This window comes from Leguminivora glycinivorella, chromosome 21 (genome assembly GCF_023078275.1).
Source record: "Leguminivora glycinivorella isolate SPB_JAAS2020 chromosome 21, LegGlyc_1.1, whole genome shotgun sequence".
NCBI lineage: Eukaryota > Metazoa > Arthropoda > Insecta > Lepidoptera > Tortricidae > Leguminivora > Leguminivora glycinivorella.
This window is the reverse complement of record NC_062991.1, coordinates 67,974-89,252: the sequence shown is the minus strand read 5'-3', so window position 1 is coordinate 89,252 and position 21,279 is coordinate 67,974. Positions and strand designations below refer to the sequence as shown.

Here is a 21,279-nt window from a genome sequence, read left to right as displayed (position 1 = left end):
CTGATCACGATAAATACAACGTTTTTAAAATCTAACGAGGCGGAAGTGAAATACCTTCTCCCCTGTTCCGGTGCAATGGGGTTTAAATATCAAAAAAATATACACGGTGTTTCCGGTATCACTCAAAACCTCAGACACCCCAACTGATTTTTATTTTTTTAAACTCATCTAGAGTATTCATCTTTTAATCTGATCGTTACTTTTTTTTTAATTGAATTTTTAATTTTCTGTACAGCTCTACTTGACTTTTAGCTCTACACTCAACAAAATAATTGCTAACTACCATCATAAACCATAAGACTATTTATTTGTGTACGTTACTGCAACGACATAAGGTTTACCAATAGACAGCTAAGATGTCACTGTAAAACACTTTAAAGCTTTGTCACAGTAAACTTCAAATTGGACAGGTAATCGCAGTAAGCACAAATAAACTCAATATTCAAAATGACAAGGTTGTAATTAGGTACGAGTTCAATTTGTTATGACTTATGATAAACATTAAGATTTAACTGACAAACAACGTCAAACTAGTAGCGGAAAAAATAATCGTCCAAGTAACCGGCCAGTATTAATACCCCTAAATACTGAAAAAAGGTAAACAACCTCTAGCAATGCGATATACACAATGTTGTATTACGAGTACAATAGAATGGGCACGTAAAAAATAACTAATAATACTAATTTAAATAAAAATATTACCCCCATCAAGATATAGCTCAATCGATTCTACTCACGATTCTGAACAAACTGTTTTCAGGTTTTTAGTGTTAAGTGAAACACGGTGTATAAAAGAAGATATTGACTGACTGACTAACATATCAACGCACAGCCGAAACAGCGGGTCCTAGAGATGTCAAATTTGGCACGTAGGTTCCTTATATAGTGTAGAAGAGTACTAAGAAAGGAATTTTCAAAATTTGTCTCCTAAGGGGGTCAAATGGGGGTTCAAAGTTTGTATGAGGAAACAATGTTAGTTTCACTGTTTTATTCGAAACTTCATAGGAGAGAACCTAAAAACATATGACTAAAGACGTGTTTCAGGTTTTTTTGAAAATCTAAACCCTAAAAGGGTGAAAAGGGGGTGATAAAGTCAAAAACTAATATGGGTATCGTTTTTACGGTTTATTGGGTCGCTGATCACGATAAATACAACGTTTTTAAAATCTAACGAAGCGGAAGTGAAATACCTTCTCCCCTGTTGTAGTGCAATGGGGTTTAAATATCAAAAAATATATAAAAGAAGAAACTGACTAACTGACATAATATACACACAGCCGAAACCGCTGGTCCTCGAGATTTCAAATTTGGCACATAGGTTCCTTATATGGCGTAGAGGAGCACTAAGAAAGGATTTTTCAAAATTCTTCTCTTAAAAGGGTGAAATGGGGGTTCAAAGTTTGTATGGGGAAGAAGATCAGTTTGACTATTTTATTCGAAACTTCATAGGAGGATTCCTAAGACAAATGACTAAATACATGTTTCAGGTTTTTTTTAAATTTGACCCCTAAAGGGGTGCAAAGGGGGTAAAGTCAAAAACACAATATGGGTATCGTTTTTATGGTTTATCGGGTCGCTGAACACGATAAATACAACGATTTTAAAATCTAATGAAGTGGAAAAGAAATTTTCTCCCCTGTTGTTGTGCAATGGGGTTAAAATATCCAAAATAGCCATAAGTATAGGTTTAGTTTTTATCTTTACTTCTGGTTCAAGAGATTTCAAATTGACACGGAAGTTCCTTAGAGGACCACTAAGAAAGGATTTTTCAAAGTTCACCTCCTAGCATGATAATTTGACAGGGACAGGGACAGGTACAGAGACAGGAACGGGATAGGGATAGGGATAGGGATAGGGATAGGGATAGGGATAGGGATAGGGATAGGGATAGGGATAGGGATAGGGATAGGGATAGGGATAGGGATAGGGATAGGGATAGGGATAGGGATAGGGATAGGGATAGGGATAGGGATAGGGATAGGGATAGGGATAGGGATAGGGATAGGGATAGGGATAGGGATAGGGATAGGGATAGGGATAGGGATAGGGATAGGGATAGGGATAGGGATAGGGATAGGGATAGGGATAGGGATAGGGATAGGGATAGGGATAGGGGAAGGACGGGGACGGGGACGGGGACAAGGATAGAGATAGGGACGGGAATAAGAATAGGGATTGGGGTCGGACTAATCGGTCGGCAATCGATATCTAGGCAGTGTAAAATGCAGGTGGCTCAGTGCGAAGGGATTAGTAAGTAGGCATCGGCGAGTATCCTGCATCCGTAATAACTATTGCATTCAATGAACTGTAAGAAGATCGTTGTTTGCTTGCCTTTTATATGTTTACGTTTGCAATAAGTATAAGGAAAATGGAAAAAATTGTAAGCGATAATGCAAGGAAGTACTTTTTACCCTACCGACCATAGCGTCGAGATACTGGCTATGTGGGTTGTATGAAGTTTCCCCAGTATAAATATTTATATAGGTAAAATACAAACATATTCGTACCTACTCCCTACGCTGTGGTCGCTGTGTAACAATTCTACAATCATTGCAAGAATTTCTTTTAAAACAATAGTAATATGTGTAAGGTACAGTCAGCCAAAAAAGTGGTTTAAGTACCACTTTTCGATCAATAGAGTCGAAAAGTGGTAAACCACTTTCTTGGCTGACCGTACAGCAAATAGATCAGTTACAATGGCCCCCCAGTCCAGAATTGTCCCGCTTTACCTTAATCGAAGTAATCGCGGACAGATGTACCTACAAAGAAACCTACGGATCCAAATGAAAATCTTATTTTTTGTAAACGTTTCAATAAGAATACTTTTATTACGCGGGCGAAGCCGCGGGTAAAAGCTAGTTATGATATATTTCTCTTTTAGATATTCTGTCTAATTTTAAAGTAAGTGATCGCTTACCAGCAGGTGACCTGTCTGCTCGTTTGCCTTCTATCCCATAAAAAAATGGTACCCAGAGAGCGTACCCACCATAACTTCTCTCTTATGTCAACCATTTTGTCATACAACTATCGTCGTCCATTTCAATTTCGATCTAACGGCCTCACTCACGTCCAAAAGAAAAACGCACTCACCGACCACACCTACAATCCATTTATTAAGCACATATAAGTAGGTCCAAGAGGAGATACGAATTTGTATGTTGGTCAACTCACATATTATGTTGCTGCGCTGGTCGTTAATGTGTTAAATCAGAATTAAAGGACTTTTAAAAACATCTGACGAAATTCTAAAAACTAAGTATCGTCACAATTTCAATCTTTTTGGAATGAGTCGCTAATTCTATAAACAATTTTACTACAAATTGGCTAAATACAACTAGACATGATAACTTACAGTTCAAGCCATTAAATGTGTCATACACATTTGGACTTTCCTTTCCTCCTAACAAGACGCAACTGCGCGTACATTTACAAGGGATGTCGCTTACGTCGTTTCTCTTCCTGCGCTCGCGCACGATTGCTCTAAGTACATTGTATTGAATGTACGATTAACTGTCACGGGTGACGCCTGGCCAAACCAGATGGCCGGGTGCGCGCCTACCGTACCGTGCGCGAATTTTGGCAACGTCCGTGGTATAACAGGCTGAGAGCATAAAGATTAAAGCCTCCGCCACACGTAAATCGTTTTGATAGCGTAGCGTTAATGGAGCGCAATGATAGCGGTGCGCCGGCGGCACGCTGGCGTTCCGCTCGCAATCCGCGCGCATTCCGCTCACAATCCGCGCTCGTTAGTTCCCGCCGGCGTCCGCTGGGCGCAACGCCAGCGTTCGTCCGGCGTACCACTATCAATGCGCTCCGCTGACGCTCCGCCTACGCTTTCAAAACGCGCATGTTTGGCCGAGCTTGATCATGATCTAAGGTGGTAAGCTAGATTCTCTCTTCGAGTGATTCCAGCTCCGTAGGCTCTCGAATGCTACGTAACAATAATGAGGACAGATGGCGCCACCCTAGTAGTCCAAGACCATTGCACAGATAAAGAATTTCACAGTGAGAGCGAGAAGATGATTTTTTTTTCTCTCTCACATATGAATGGCAGTGTCTTGCTTGTGTACTTGCACAGGCGCCGCCTGGCGGGATAAAATGTCAGTGCAGCTTACCTACCCTACAGATAAGATAATAACTAAATTATTGCGAATACAAAAAGAAAAGTATACCTTGCACTAGATTAGATTTCGGCCTTGAAAAGTTGTCAAACTTCCGTTTTGTAGGTGTTCTTACTTTTTTCTACTCGTGTGTACTATTATTTATTATCAAACTGGCTAACAATCTGACTCTCCATCTCTGACAGTCAGTTTGTCATACTTGTACTAATATGTATTCTGTGGTCATACATGAATTCTACATGTGTGGTAGGCACATACCCGTTTGTATAATACACCGATTGACAGTAAACAAACTAGTATTACGAAAGTATAATTATTATTCGCTTCGATCCGAGACGAGATATCTGCGGCTGCGGACCAATTGAGAGTGACTGTAGAACAATGGCGATAAACTGTCAAATTGGTTAATTGATTATTTTTAAATAATCGTTTGGCAGTTTCATTGAACAGTTGGTATCGTGGTAAATCATAGATCAATTAAAATTACATAGTGTAAGTATAGGTGTAGGTATTACTTTACTTTATTTGTATTGCTGTTATTTTGGCTTTAATATGTTTTTGATCCATTATGACATAAATAATACAAAGAACACTTTTCGCCGTCCTAAATAAGATTTTCAAAAACTCATAGAACAGACAGACAAAACAAAGCTCTTTATCTACGATTTAAGATTATTATTTATTTTATTAAATTAAAGACTAGTGTGAAGAGTAACATTTATAACATTTGCAATAAAGTACATCAAGTAATATTTTCCCACAACAGATGGCGCTAAACACACTCTTAACAAGCATAAAATTCAAAACGACCAGACGTCCTGTCGTGTCTAATAGCCTTTATTAAAATAATCGCCGCCGTCACGTTCCAAAGAAAAGATTACTCTCAGTCTCAGGTCTCAGTGCGTCAACCAACGCGTGCTGAGAAACCCATGCATTCAATACAGATACAGTCAACAACACAGCTGTCAATACAAAGTGCCTAAAATATGTATACAGAACTTTATTGCCTGTACATTAAGGTGTTGTACCTATACATGTTTTTGGCACTTTGTATTTTGTTACACAACTTGTGTTGTTGATAAGTTCTTTGTTTTTATAATTTAATTTGTACTATAAGTAAATGAATTTGTATCTTATTACATTAACAATAAGGTAAGTTGGAAGTAAAGCTCCTGCAGCCTTGTGATGTCGACGTCGACGGTAGCGACATCTATTGTTGAGGTTGATGTGATAATGTGTGAACTTTTTCATGTAACCACATGTAACTATATATGACGTGTATAGTATAATGTATACTCATGCGCATGGTAATGATTGGTGTAATGGGATTGTGGTTTTAATTGGAAAATACTAAAATTGTTTAGAAAATACTAGATATTTATCTGGAGGATCTGTCTATCTGTAAATACTTAGGTTTTCGCTCGTTTGCCTCTTACATCATAATAAACTAACCACAAAATTAAAATTTTGAAAAAACCTCCGACCGCGATATAGTGGACCGATTTTCATGAAACATCGGCTAAGAACACTCCCGACTAATTCAGATTTCAAACAAAAAAACGACATCTAAATCAGTTCATCCGTTCGCGAGCTACGATGCCACAGACAGACAGACAGATAGACAGACACGTCAAACTTATAACACCCCGTCGTTTTTGCGTCGGGGGTTATAAAAACAGTTCGTCATCTCACTACAGGGACTGAGAGAAATTATGAATGAATTCATTGATAAATTCGCCATGCACTTTTACAGCTCACAGTACCCCAAGGACGAACGGTGACCTTGAACGTCGTAACAGTTCTCGTGCACTGATGCAGATGGCGTATGATGGTCATCGCTCGCGGAAACATGGCTTCCCGTCATTACGGCAATCATGCGGCCTTTGGTCATCTATCATCGGAGTATCATTCGTTCAGTTTGAAAAGTTAGAAAAAATAATACTAATAATATTACTAATAGGTAAGTGTTTGTAATATAATCATTGATGTCTTTGAATCGTCAAGCCATCAACTAAGTATTATCGAAATATCATTGGCGAAATAGTGAAAAACAAAAAGTAAAAAAAAAACAGTCGAATCGACATAAATTCAACATACAAAACACAAAATTCACATAAGAAAATAACCACCCGAAAGTGGAAGAGCACATGAAACTGCTCAAGTGTCAATGTCTCTTAAGCAATAAATGGGTTGAAAGAAAACAAGAGTTGATATTGGAATGACAGATTGCTACGTAGCCTGTCGCCCACAGTCGACTAGGAAAAAAGCTTCGTGAAACTTTAATAAAGGAAATATTCAATGCATTTCCTCTGTAGTAACTGTAATTATTGTTATTTGATTATATTGATGATACAAAGTAATTACAGTTACTTTTTTAAAAATGTTTTACCAAGTTTATCTCTGTCTGTCAAGTTTGTTTTGTTTTTTGTCAAGTTTATCTCTGTTTAAGTCGACTGCGGGCGACAGGATTTTCAGTATCGTTGGTGATATTGAAAAGAAATGAGGTAATATGAAAGCAAAAAAATGTTATAACCGCACGTTCAATACTTAAACGTTATCGTCACATAATGTTTTGTATGAAGACAGTGAATAACACCCCTAAACTACTAACTACCTATATCAAAAATTTACATTGTCTACTAAAATAACTTACAATTTTGTGAGCAATAAATATGTGTATTATTTGTTCGCGCAATGAATGAATCTCTGTAGATAAGTATGGGCTGTTAGTAACAATGGCACGGCATTGCCGCGACCATCGTTACCCGGTATCACTATAATTCCGTGCGCATGCGGGCGATCCAGTTCCCACACATCGCTAATTAGAGGTCAGGCTACCATGATATTTTAATACGTCACTCAAGAGCGTAGTCACGGAAAATGACATTGGGTAGAGATAGTGTACAGCGCGCAGCGCCCCCAAACGGTTTTACAAGAACCAAAAATAAAATACTAAGTGATGAACTCAGAATTTCACCAGCCCTTTTCTGCCTGTGGGTGTTGTTATACATAGAAGTCGACTGACTGTAGGATATGGGTTAAATAAATTGTGGCGTGACTCTTGGACTAGTAACGTCACTGCAATGTGACGATTTCGTTTTGTTTCAACCGCTTAATAAGAGTTGCACTGATTGGTGGGATGTCATTGATTTTGAATAGACCTTTGAGAATGCATGGCGACGATGTACAGCTGTAGATATTTAAAAATAAGCTACAAGCTACAATATATCTCTAGTGACGTTTACGCTATCAATTAAAGTATACTAAAACGTCAAAAACTCATTGTATAGCGTTATGTGATGATACTGAGACCTATAAAACAGCCAAAGCATGATGTTTAAATCCCCAGCTTCAATTGGTGCTGTATTTGGGCTCGTAATTAGCGATATGGGTGGAGACACGCGACGCGAGGAATGTCAATCCCAGATGCTGGCCAAGGACAGATTGGGAGCACCGCTGTTGACCGCTTGTGGAAGATCGCTTTAAATCATTTTGACAGAACATGAGACGGATCTTTCTTGTGTTTAATTTTGATAACTACTAAGGACATTGCTGCGTTTCGAGAAGGGGAACGGTCTTAATAATGGGTCTACAAAAATTAATACTCAAGAATTTGGCGACCATAGTTCGGCGTCAAGGCAAAGAAGGTCATCATCATCCTTGCGTTCCGGCATTTGCCACGGCTCATGGGAGCCTGGGGTCCGCTTTGACAACTAATCCCAAGATTTTGTAGTTTTACGAAAGCAACTGCCATCTGACCTTCCAACTCGAAGGGTAACTAAGCCTTATTGGAATTAGTCCGGTTTCCTCACGATGTTTTCCTTCACCGAAAAGCGACTGGCAAATATCAAATGACATTTCGCACATAAGTTCCGAAAAACTGATTGGTACGAGCCGGGGTTCGAACCCGCGACCTCCGGAACGAAAGTCGCACGCTCTTACCGCGAGGCCACCAACGCTTCAAGGCAAAGAAGGTGATGGTGCAAAAAAGAAATGAATGATCTAATTGTCTGCAATAAAATAATATTTTTTCATATTTGGTTGACTCGATATTATAGATATTTACGAAGATTTTATCGTAACGCCGTTTTCACATTATCCGATCCGATATCGGATGTCGGAAGGATTTCAATAGAAAAAATCCAAGATGGCGCCTGTAATGTATGGGATATCGGTCCGACATCCGATATCGGATCGGATAATGTGAAAACGCACTAAGTGGCGTCTTGATAGCTGAACACTTAACTAACTTATCAGTGGAGGATGACATCATTTTTCGCACAAAGATCTGATTGTTGCGCCCATTTGTGATTTTCGATAGCATCTACATCTAGAGATACAACCATAGTACTACGTTTAAAATACCGTTTCGTCTTAGCCAGATGATAGTACATTGTCCATATAAAAATCATTATTACTACCTACAGTAATCTAAAGCTAGACTGTAAGCCGATGCTTGCAGATGGGTTTGTTAGGGCGTCATCCATATATTACGTCACAGTGTAAGGGGGGGGGGGGGGTCATACTAAATGTGACAATCCCTGTTAAAGGGATACAAAAAAGCGTGACATAGGGGGGGGAGGGGTCTAAAAACCTGAAATTTGGTGTGACGTAATATGTGGATGATCCCAAATCTAAAAATCTAAAAAAAATCTAGTGGACCGGTTTCCATCAAACATAGCTAAGAACAATCCCGATTAATTCCGTTTTTAAACAAAAAAAAAACTAAATCGGTTCCTTCGTTCGGGAGCTATGATGCCACAGACAGACAGACACACAAACAGACAGAGACGTCAAACATATAAAACGAGTAAGAAGTCTAAGAACACTCCCAACTAATTCATCTTTCAAACAAAATAAATTAAATCTAAACCGGTTCCACCGTTTTGGTGCTACGATGCCGCAGACCTACACACGCACAAACAGATAAACAGAAAGACAGACAGACACGTCCAATTATTCGTGTCATCCGCAAACAATACAGGCAAGCCAACTATGTCGGGGTTTTTTACAAAATTTTGATTTTGTGGTTAGGTTATCCATTAGCTAATCGATGCTACAGTGCGTAAGGTGGGTGACATTATAATTTATACTGTATATTTGCGTTTATTTTCTGCTTGGGTGGAGTCCATAGTGTGACGACCAGCCTTCGTGGCACAAGGCCGCAGAGAGCTCGTTACCGTAAACGCTTCCGTGTCGTCTGCTACCGTGTAGTGTCATTCGCTACAGTCACTGCAGTGCAAAAACACTCAAAACTACAGATTTTTAAGATATTGATTGATTCTAAATTGTACCACATCGAACAATTGATAAACAAAAGGTGAATAATAATTATAATGAATCGATGGAGTCAGGCGATGCGGAAATCCATGTTAATCAAAATCGAGAACTTCTTCGTCAGTGATACCCTCAATGCTGATTTCGATCATTTCACATCCCTTTGCTAATCCAAAGCAATAGCAAAGGAATGTACTAGATTTGATTAATTATTATGTTATGAAGCTGTAATTTAATCAACTGAGATAATGCGTCTCTTGGTGTAAATTATGTAAATGCGTCTTTTGAAGATATCTTTTGCAACTTGTTATAACTATTTTAGCCATCTTCATTTAGTTTTAGAGATTGTCTCTGGAACAAAGAGGAGTGCAATCATTCTAAAAATAAAGAAAAGAGCTCACTTTGAAGGGCCGTTTTTTTTTTCAAAGTTGTGCACCCCACTTTTTTTGTAACATGGGTATTTTTTACGCGATTCATGCTTAGAATCGCGAGGTCTTTCGATCCTGTTGGGAGAAAAAAATTGTCCCAAGATTTCCATACATTTTTCAATCCTTCCATTCCGTTACCGCCATACAAAATGTATGGTAAACTGGTAACGGAATGGGAAAAAAACTTTGGAACACTTTTTTCTCCTATTAGGATTGAAAGAGCTCGCGATTCTGAGTGGAAACCACATAAAAATTTCCAAATCCAAAAAAAAAAATGGGTGAACAACTTTGAAAATAGCCTCGAAGCGGTGACGAAACAAATAGAGGAGAATGAAAGAGAAAAAATGTTTTGATCACACAAAATGTGGAATACAAACAGGAGTAAGATCGAACGAGGGTGCGAAGTTCATTGCTGGCCTCTAGATAAGAGTATGCTCTTTCCTTGAAGGGTTGAAGGTCTTATAGACCGGAAATACTGCAAGTGAAGTTGTAATCGGCTGTTTAGTTGTGCGCGGGATATAACGCATTTCAGATCTGGAGAAAAGCATAATGAGGAGGCACACTCAAAGGTTATGACAGATGGCGCCACCCTATTAGTCCATTGCACATCAATAAAGATTTCATACGTAAGAGCGAGAAGATGATATTTGTTTTCTCTCTCACATAATAATATGAATGACAGTGACATGCCTATTAGACACTTGCACAGGCGCCGCCTGGCGGGATGAAAATGTCAGTGTGCCTCCTCATTGACTGCCAATTGAAGTAGAAGGAAAATGTTCCTGTTGGTCTTCATGATGTAACGCGGGGACGAAAAGGGAATGCACGCCGCCATATTGTTATTATTAGTACTAGCTTGTAGTGTTATTATGGGACAACCGAATTTGACAATCATATCATAAACAATAAAAGATTATGGTGGCATTGTCTACGTTCAAGGTCGCAGTTATTGTATCGTATTATTTTTGTAACGGCGAATTCAGGCTTTAAATAGCAAGTCTACAAAAAGTTTAATGAAGTACAGTTTATTTATCATTAAACAATTGAGCAATATTTTTATACAAAAAATGTACCCAATGTTTTGTAGAATATGATGGTCAAGATTTTGTAGCATTTGTAGAGATCGATTGTATCGAATGAAGATCCGTAGTCAATTAAAAAATCTCATACTTAATCGATACATATGTCTAGATTAATTATTATACTTCTTCATTATCATTTCAATCATCAATTATTATACTTCTTCCTTAAACAATATTTTTGGACTCCGATCAGGGAGTGCTATTTATGTTTATGTACCTGTGCAGTAGTTTTTCAACGATTATTTTCCCCAACTTACCTGTGAACAAAACAAAAACCATTAGTCATATATATTAAAACGACTTACTTTAAAATAACTCAAATAATCACCTCGAATTCATGTGACTATGTAAAATTTCAAAAATCGAAAAGAAAAATGGTAAAGCTTCATATATACAAACTACAAATTCAAAAAATAATGTTTCGGAAAACGACATTGTACAGTGAGCTGCGATTGCTGCGAAATTGCATGAAGAAATTATGACTGAATTCATTGATAAATGGGCTATATTTTTCAAAGTTGTCTACCCCATTTTTTTTTGGATTTTGATGTTTTTATGTGATTGCCACTCAGAATCGCGAGCTCTTTCGGTCTTAACTCTTAGGAGAAAAAAAGTGTCCCAAGGTTTATCCCATTCCGTTAGGTTTAGGTACCATTTTTGCATACATTTTGTATGGCGGTAACGGTAGGTATGGAAATCTTGGGACATTTTTTTTCTCCTATCAGGATCGAAAGACCTCGCGATTCTGAGTATTAATCGCGTAAAAAATACACATGTTACAAAAAAAGTGGGGTGGACAACTTTGAAAAAAATGGCCCAATTATTCGCCATGCACTTTTGGATCTCACTGTACCTATGGAAAAAGTGAACAGCGCCCCCAAACGGTTTCTTACTAAAACCAAGAATTGCATACATTTTCTATGACGTTCTCGCTAACGAGTGTCTTATTAAAAACTCATCGTAGTCTGCTTTTTCAATATTTACCAAGTGCGTAAATTTAAGTGCCAAGACACCTCCGGCGGATGCAGGCGATCTTCTGCCTATTACCGAAGGCAATTAAGGCGATTGTGCGATAACGGATTTGCATATAATGCGTCCATTCATAAGGTTTCCATTGATGCAGATTGTAGTACGCGCTGGTGGGGTTATTTATACACCTGTAGACAACAGTGTGCGTAGCCAAATGCACAAACGCTCACGAAACGCTCACAATAATATCGCTTTCGTAGCTATCTCTTTCGCTCTTGCGTATTGGCGCGACAGAGCCAGACTACATTTCTGCGACGCGAAACGAAAACTAAATGCAGTCTGGCTCACGAAACGAAAGGTAGTCTGGCTCAGTCGCGCCAATACGCAAGAGCGATAGACATACATATCTACGAGCGTTTCGTTTCGTGAGCGTTTGTGCCATTCGGATACGTACCCAGGTTTCTCAAATCAACGTACCTTAAGTACCTATAAGTACAGACAGCAATACTACGATTCGCTTAAGTAGCAGTCTTAGCACCTTTGTATACAGAGTTTTATACAGGGAGTCAGTTTTTTCTTTAGCTTTTGTGTAATATAGAATCAACTACGGGAAGGGGGATTCCCCTTTCCTCTCATCTTATCTTTATTATAAATGGGCTTACTCTTGACCACAGACTAGCCAAAGGCAAAGACGTGGCCAACGATGGAGTGAGCTCGCCCAGAAGATACCTGTTCACTCTTGATTTGAAGGTTGCCGGGTTATATGAGCTCGGGTTATGAATGTGTAATGTAAAGCCTAACTATTGTCAGGAGGGCGCTGTTGTTCTGATGTATGGGGTGTCAGTTCAGTTTAGTATGAAGAAAATTGTTCTAATGAAATTCCGCAACATGGCGCGTACCTGGTCAGGCTTTATGTAGGTATCTATGTTTTAGAGAATGCTCAGAACCAATTTAAAGTTTACTGCGACAAGTGTAACTTCTCCTTGGGGCCTAATCAATGGTCGCTCTCAATTTAGTCACCGCCAAATTATACCATAACACGACATTACTACTTTTAGATTTATAACTCAAAGCGTAACCCCCTTATTCATAAACGTTCACTAAAGTTATCAAGCCGATAAAGTTCGTTTGTCCCTTTCTATCACACCAATCAATACGTCGGAAAGGGACAAACGAACTTTATCGGCTTTGCATATAATGCACGTTTATCCAAATCCGCTTGCATGAGTTGCAACGCGCGGCGTACGTTTGTTACAAGAGTTATTTATTACTGGTTTATACTGTGCTGCACGGGTAGCATGGTCGCGCGATAGACGATAAAATATCAGGCCGTCCCTATCGCACTATTAGTAAGTGCGATAGGGACGGCCAGATGTTTTATCATTTATCGCGCGACCATACTTGCCTGCCTGGTGTAACACCCTGTATTATATAAGTAAATGACGCGATACTCTTGAAGAGCGGCATGACAACTTCACGGCGTAATCGCGTATCAATCAGGCCAAGCATGCGCTAATGACTACGCAGCCTCGCGCACCGGATGCACTCAAGAACGAGAGAACATGCTAATCATGCCGTGCGATTGTGTCGCCATCTGATAGGCGGGAAATATCGCGAGATAACAGGCAGCTTAGCAAACTTGCGTTCTCGCGCGCGCGTCCATACATCAAGTGATCAAACGCGATTTCACGTATGGACTTAAATAATAGGAAAGTTAATAAAATCGCTAAGTATGAGACGAATTTCATAATAAGAGTTACAGGCTGCCCATAATGTGACTAATGTGAGCGAATACTTGAACGATCCGATTGTGACACCCCTAGCAGCTACGTTTTTAGACGTTGGCTCAATCAGCAATTCCCGAAAAGTTTGTACATTTGGATCACGTCTCCGATTTTGATAAAAATTGGTAGTGGTCATGATGCATGCAACTGCGTCGAAATATCGGGAGCTCGACAAAAATCAAAAAGGTAATCACGGTCTATATCCCGGTCAATATAAGTCTAATGAAAGTAACTGTAAATCATTCAAAACTCTCTTAGTATGAAGATTGTAAATCACTACATCATCACTACATAGTATAAAACAAAGTCGCTTTCTCTGTCCCTATGTCCCTATGTATGCTTAAATCTTTAAAACTACGCAATGGATTTTGATGCGGTTTTTTTAATAGATAGAGTGATTCTAGAGGAAGGTTTACATGTGGGTATAGTACCCGTGCGAAGCCGGGGCGGGTCGCTAGTTCTATATAAATCATTCTTGATAATTAATTTTACAATTAAGTAACTCACTTCCGTCGCGAGGAAAAACCAACAATCACAAATATCATAATAAAATAACAATTGCGTGTAACCTTATCTCTGCTCTGAGGTACTTAATTAATTAATTCCGATAATAACCTTAATTCAGTGTCAAATCAAATGCATTATGCAATCGGAGGGAAAATAAAGAAAAAATTGTGTTATTTACACCACCACCACCAGGCGACCTGTCTGCTCGTTTGCCTCCTATCCCATAAAAAAAAAAAAAAAAAAAACCTTCTGTTGAGAACTCGTTTGAAGATGGTGACATTCATATTGTAGTATTTTAACCCGGCAACCTTCAAATCTAGGGTGAACAGGCATCTTCTGGGCGAGCTCACTCCATCATAGGCCACGCCTTTGGCTAGTCTGTGGCCAAGAGTAGGCCCATTTGTAATTAATAAATAAAAATCATTATTTCCGCGATTTCGCACGAAGCACTTTGCTTCTTCTTTTTTTATGCGCACTGCCATGAGTGGAATTCCTTGCCTTCGGCTACATTTCCGAGCTCATATAACCCGGCAACCTTCAAATCAAGAGTGAACAGGCATCGTCTGGGCGAGCTCACTCCATCGTAGGCCACGTCTTTGCCTTTGGCTAGTCTGTGGCCAAGAAAGAGTAAGCCCAACTGAAGTTCTAAGAATTTTCTTTCTCGTCGATTGTACTATTTTGTATAGATATATTAGTGTAAGTCATATAATTCAATCCATTTGAATCAGCCAAACGTATGTTTAAAACAATTCAATAAAATCGACTTGTTGATTCAAATATTATTCAAATGACAAGTAGCTTGTTGTTTGAACCAAAGAGCACGTTATTTTAACCAAAAAACTTGTTGAACGAACATGAAAACTGGTTGTATTTTCTCTCAGTGTATATATTATTCTTTATTCAAATATGCTTACAATAAGCACTTTTAAATTCTATATGAGTAAGTGAATCAACGAAGCGCAACCATCATAGGTATCCGGCATTCTTTTACTTGGACGGATTGTAAAATCTTCCGTTTTTCCGGTAATCGATTAGCCAGACCTTGATTGCTGTTTTATTGGCTGCCCTTCTCTGTCACTGTTACCTGGTCTAAGTAACTTAACAAATATGTTTAGTAGGTATCCATAGTAGGTGTGTGTCTGTTTGTTTGTCCGTCTTTCAAGGCAAATCGGAGCGACAAATAGTAGTGATTTTTTAGGTGGAGATAAATACTTGAAGGGATAGAGAGTGACATAGGCTACTTTTTGTCTCTTTCTAACGCGAGATAAGCCACGGGCAAAAGCTAGTATAAAATAAAGACCTAATGGTTCCCACCAATGTACAAGTTAAAGAAAATTTCCGTAAAATACGTATTAGAAATTTTCATGAGCAATTTCTCGTGCAAGTGGCCATTGAGATTGAGAACATTATCTTTAAGTTTAGGATGTATTACGCAAGGTTCTGAAACTTCTGAACAGTTGACGATCGCTTCATTAGATATTTGAGTTACACATCAAATGCTATAGAATTTGATCCTTAAGCTTGGCAATAAAAGCGCGAAGAACAAGATTTAACTTCCCAGGAGCACAATTACAATTTTGGAAAATTCTCTTCGGTGAATTTGCTAATGCTTCTCAAGAAATGCTTGTAATGTGTAGATAAAGTTCAATACTTTTTCGTAACAACTACACTACAAATAAAAAAAAGATAGTAATACTCACTCTTTCTTATTGTTGACTACAATGACTAGCTTGACTTTCCTAGGGCCCTTGGTCATTTTGCAGAAGTCTCTGCGCTGCTCCGGGCCCTGGGTCACTATTTTTAAAAGTGGAATGTTTCCGACGATCTCCGCCAGAGCGCGCTGCTACCTCACTATCATTTTCACTGGCTTCACAATCTTCTCACGCACATGTTCTTAACACTAGTATTAGCACTCACTGATCACTGGTATAATACTGATTTCGATGACACGCTGAAGAAAATCGATAAAGATATTAAGTAATTTCAAGACATAATAGATTATAATGAAAGATGCAGTGACGTTTAAGCTTTTAACTAAGAGATAACAGTTATTGATGTTACACGTGAAAGAGATCTGATTTCTGACGAAACTGTAAACGGTGAAGATCTAATTGAGAATGACATTAAAAGTGATGTTACATAATTTCTTGCGTAAGGGTATATTGGAGACGACGTAGTAACAGAAGTTATCAAAATCTCAGATGTCTACAATCACGGCGGGATGACGGATGATGAATGATGATACACGGCGTCGCGGCCCCGATGTGATAATGATAACGTATCAACGCTGCCACATATCAAATATTTAGGTAACGTCAGTCGGATTCTTGCTGTTCACAGTTTTAACAGTATTGTGTCTTTAATGAACCACGGCATTCGTTTGTTTTGCTTTTGTGTGATTAGTCACTACTTCTACTCTGATTCTTTCTCCAAAATTTTTCATATAATGAGAATTAATGATATTAATATGATTACATGTCATTGCGTCAATGTTAATTGGGTTTATTGTGATTATTATGGCATTAACACCTTAATCTATACATATGTATATTCATAGCTGGGCACCGTTAATCAAATAGTTAACTTCGTTAATCGCTAATCCGTTACTAAAAAAGTTAACTTCGTTAATCGTTAAAGCGATACATTTCGACAAATTTAACGTAAGTTAAAGTTAATCGTTAATCCGTTAACACGTGAAGAAAAATGAACTTTTCTTTAAATATTTAGTTGCATTTTACAGTATCTGTAAAAGGCACCTATTGAACGTGGAAGGCGAGCCTGAGCAAATCAGGAGAGATGCTGGCGGTGACGTGAAGGGCGGTAATACTTTTTTAGGTAATATCACTTCGCCATGGTACTTTTCAGCAATCAAATCCACGACATCTTTTTTAGGTAAATTTCGGACTTTTAGCAATCGACATCGGTAAAACCTAGGATTTCCCGGCAAATCATAGCATTTGCCGTACTTCCGGCGTAGCGTTCAGAACGTGTTTTTCGCAGCGCAGATGGCGCCTGTGCCCTACTAGATTAAAGATTAACGGACTCGGAGAAATTTAACGGAAGTTAACGAGTCCGTTAACATTTTTTCAAGTTAACTTAAAAGTTAATCCGTTAATCGAAATGTTAACTTCGTTAATTAACGATTAACGGATTAACGAGTTAATGCCCAGCTATGTGTATATCACATTATATCTAAAGTAGGCACGAGTTAATCGTCATATCTCTGGAATGTGTGCAATCATTTTATTGCCACGTAGCAACCGTGTTACCGTATTTTCACCATTTTGCTTCATTTTGAATAGCAATTTATCATTTTTTATTTTTATCATTTTTCTTGCTCGGGGAAATCAAAAAGAAATGCTGTGAGAAACGTTATGAATAGCTGGTTTGTCACACGTAGTAACATTTACCCCTCAAACAGGCGTGATTGTATGTATGTATGTGTATGTTAAGTTAGACAAAAGAGAAGTGGACAAGGGCATTTTACAAACCGTTGATCCTCTCAAGTCCTATATACTCTGGAAATGAGAATTCTCCTACAGATTTTGCCACAGTATGAGAAATAGCAAACTGTATAACGGCAGACACAAGTGAGAAAATTCTAATCACATACAATTCAATATATCATCACTACTTTGAAATAAAATTTGTATATTCTTCTGTCAATGAAAAGTAAAATGTAGTAGTTATGTATGAGATGCATGCAGAGTTACTGCGTTCTAACTGTGAGCAGCGTGTCATTGACAACACTTCACAAGCGAATAATAATAAACATAAAACCCATAATCCTAGATACTAAATATTGTCTTCGGTTACCGCGATAGTTACTCATGAAATAAAACTATGGAAACGGATTAAATCGCGTATAATGAATTTAAAATACATCCCGACGTTTCGAACTCTTTACAGCGTTCGTGGTCAACGGGTGACTGAGGAAAAATTAAAATGTGCAAAAGCTACCCACTTACAAGAAATATTAACGAACCATGACCACAAATAATATAGATTTCTAAGGCAGGTTCACACACTATTAATAAAGCTAGTTATACAATATTCAAAAAATTTTACCATTACTCTGTTAAAAAATAATAAACCAATTAATCTACACAAAATTGACAAAGAAACAAACTGCAAATGTACAACACAAATGCCTCACAGCCTTCGTCGTGCTTGTTCCATTATCAGATGTACTACTGGATCCCAAGCCGGTGGTAAAGTAAAGCCATCCTCTCTATTAAAGTTTGGATATTTCTTGATCTCAATGGCCTCTCGCAACATTCTGGGTATATATCGCTTCTCCTTAGCGAGAACCAGAGGCTTGTCAAACTTTATAGCATGATTGACTTTATCCATGACATGTTCAGAGACTGCAGACCTTTGCCGACGGTGCTTGACATCCGCTATGTGTTCCTTCACCCGCGTGGAAATGCTTCGTTATACGCGATTTAATCCGTTTCCATAGTTTTATTTCTAGATACTAAAGTTACGCAAACGCTGTTATATTTACTTAAACTAAAAATGAAGTGAGAAAAGTAATTCCCAAGGCCAAAGTTAAGAAGATATCTAAAGAAACCTCAGACGGAACGCATTTCGATACGAATGTGGTAAATGATGGAGTAAATAAGGAAATATTTGATCTATTTAGATTAGTTACTCTCGAAATACTTGTTAGAGATGAGGTGTGACTTGATCAAGGTCTAAGCAAGGGTGAACTTGAGAAGTGTAGATCCAATGAAAGTGCACGAATTTATACTGTACGTATAAAAAGTTAAAAATTGGTATTATTTAAATGAGGCATTAGGATCGCCATTTACACCTTTTCTGTATTCAATACTTTTCCTGTTCTTTACAACCTCATTGCTAAGATCCGATCATTCAATCAATCAAAATCAAAATATTTATTCGAAATAAACTTAAAACTACAATATGCAAAAAACATCCGTCTTACGTCAACCAGACGACGCTTCGCGATTTCTGAGAAAAACTTGTGCATAGATGGGACTCCCAATGGATCTTTTACAATGCCAAAAGGTACAAAGTAGGTGCCTATAAGCTAATAAAATTAGGGCGTCGTGGTCGTGACAAGCCTTCGATTTCAAAGGCATATGTAAAGATATAGAACTGTGACCGCGACATCAAAGTAATCTTTGTTTGCGTTACACTTTGTGGTGTGTGTCTAATTGAACACGTAACGTATCTACAAATAGTAAAACGGTGTAACATACATTTTTGACCGACTCCAAAACAAGGAAGTTCTCGGTTTCACCCGTGTGCATTTTGTTTGTTCGCAATTACCTCGCGTTTGGCTGGACTGATTTTTTAGGTTTTTATTTTAAACAAATTTCCCACATATTACAAATAAAAGTCAATCAAAGTTTGAATTCGAATAGGCTACTACCAGTTCGATTTTTCTAGATTAGGTACAGTACTATAAAGTACTTATATTTATAATCGATTTGTTAACTATTTTAATATTTGAACGTTCCTATAATAGTATTCGGTGAGGTAGATTTTAATCTTTTAGATTAATATCTACGGTTACCGAAATGCGTACTTTTTAAAATTAATCTTTTGAATCAATCAAAGCGATACCATTATTTTATCGTGACCTACCTTCAAAGATATCAAGAACTTGCTTTGCTGATAAAAGTGATAAAGTACTCAACACGCGAAATGTCTCGTGTAGGTACAGAGCTGCTGTCCCCACACAGATATATCGGAGCTGCCAAAAAGCTCTCCCAAATATCGAAACGCGCACTCTAAAGCGACTTTAGTAAAGTCTTGACAATAATATACCTACACTGTGTTTTTTGTTTTCCGTTAAATTCGACACGTAGCTAAGTTTATTATCAGGAACCACCCTGTATATCACTTTTAGTTAAATTCGCAAAAAAAAGAAAAATTATAATTACTTAATAAATGAATTTATTAGTGTGAGAGACCCTTAATAATAACATTCAAGTTAATGTCAAGTGATAAAACTATGGAAACGGATTAAATCGCGTATAATGAATTTACAATTCATCCCGACGTTTCGAACACTTTACAGCGTTCGTGGTCAACGGGTGACTGAGGAAAAATTACAAATCCGTTAATAATAAATAATCCGTTTCCATAGTTTTATTTCATGAGTAACTAACTATCGCGGTAACCGAAGTCAATATTAGTGTCAAGTGATTGACGGCACAGGTCAAAACAAATAACATTAGGAATTGGTAAAGGCTGTCACACACGTGTTCAGTAATTATCTTTATTTTTTTAATAACTCGACAACCGCAAGAGTTAAGACGCTAATTTCTATTTAGAGAAATTAATTGTATTTGATCTAAAGAACCTTCCCTTAAAGTTAACGGAATTCAATAAAAACAGGGTGTATGTAGAAGCGCGTTCGGATATTTGTGAGATATTTGGCAGCACCGATATATCTAATGGAGATTGTACCGCTTTTCTTAAGTGTTCAAACTTTTGTTACGGAGTTTTCACTACATACTTATGCCGCAACGAAATAGGTATCAAATATCCAAAAAACTAAATTATTGTACATAGTATTTCCTGATAATTGTGATTTCAAAGTTTCGTTACGATTGGTTAGGATTTGGAGGAGGAAACAGTCGAGAAATAAACCTAGATCGTAATAGTATTAATATAGAAATTACAATCGAATGGCGATAAATTAAAACACGTCACGTCAAACACACAGCACTTTGCTGTGTCGAAATCAGGAGCTCGACAAAAATAATCTTTTAATTTCTCAGTTAAGTAAGTACCTATAGCCTGCAGTGTTATAAGATGTCATTAGTTAATTCCGAGAACCAAACGAGGCAGAGTACACACGGCGAGCAAACAGCTAAGTCTACCGAATCTCAGCCATCATAACAATGTCTGAGTAGTTAGGTAAAGTATACAAAAACGTTGTACCTATTAAGAAACCAAGTCAAAAAGTCTCCCCAAAAAACTAAGAATGGAAATCGAACTCGGCCGGATCAACTGGTTAAACACATGAGTATGATTAATTTGATTTGATTTTTTTACAGTGCAATAAGACAATGATTATTTAATGTAGATTTTAGAATGAAAAGCAAAATGTTCCAATTGTAATTAGTTTAAACTT

The 21,279-nt window shown here is 37.8% G+C and overlaps 1 protein-coding gene across 3 annotated transcripts in view; it reads right to left on the bottom strand.

Annotated features, from left to right (window-relative positions):
• LOC125237431 (transcription factor EB) overlaps positions 1 to 21,279 on the bottom strand; it is a 76,835-nt gene that overhangs the window by 21,633 nt on the left and 33,923 nt on the right. For 2 of the 3 annotated variants that reach the window (XM_048144498.1, XM_048144499.1), the window contains exon 2: positions 15,869 to 16,119. The exons of the other annotated variant lie outside the window; for it this stretch is intronic. In XM_048144498.1, the coding sequence (XP_048000455.1) occupies positions 15,869 to 15,924 (56 nt within the window). In that variant the 5' untranslated portion in view covers positions 15,925 to 16,119. The remainder of the gene's footprint in view (positions 1 to 15,868; positions 16,120 to 21,279) is intronic. 3 annotated transcript variants of the gene reach the window in all.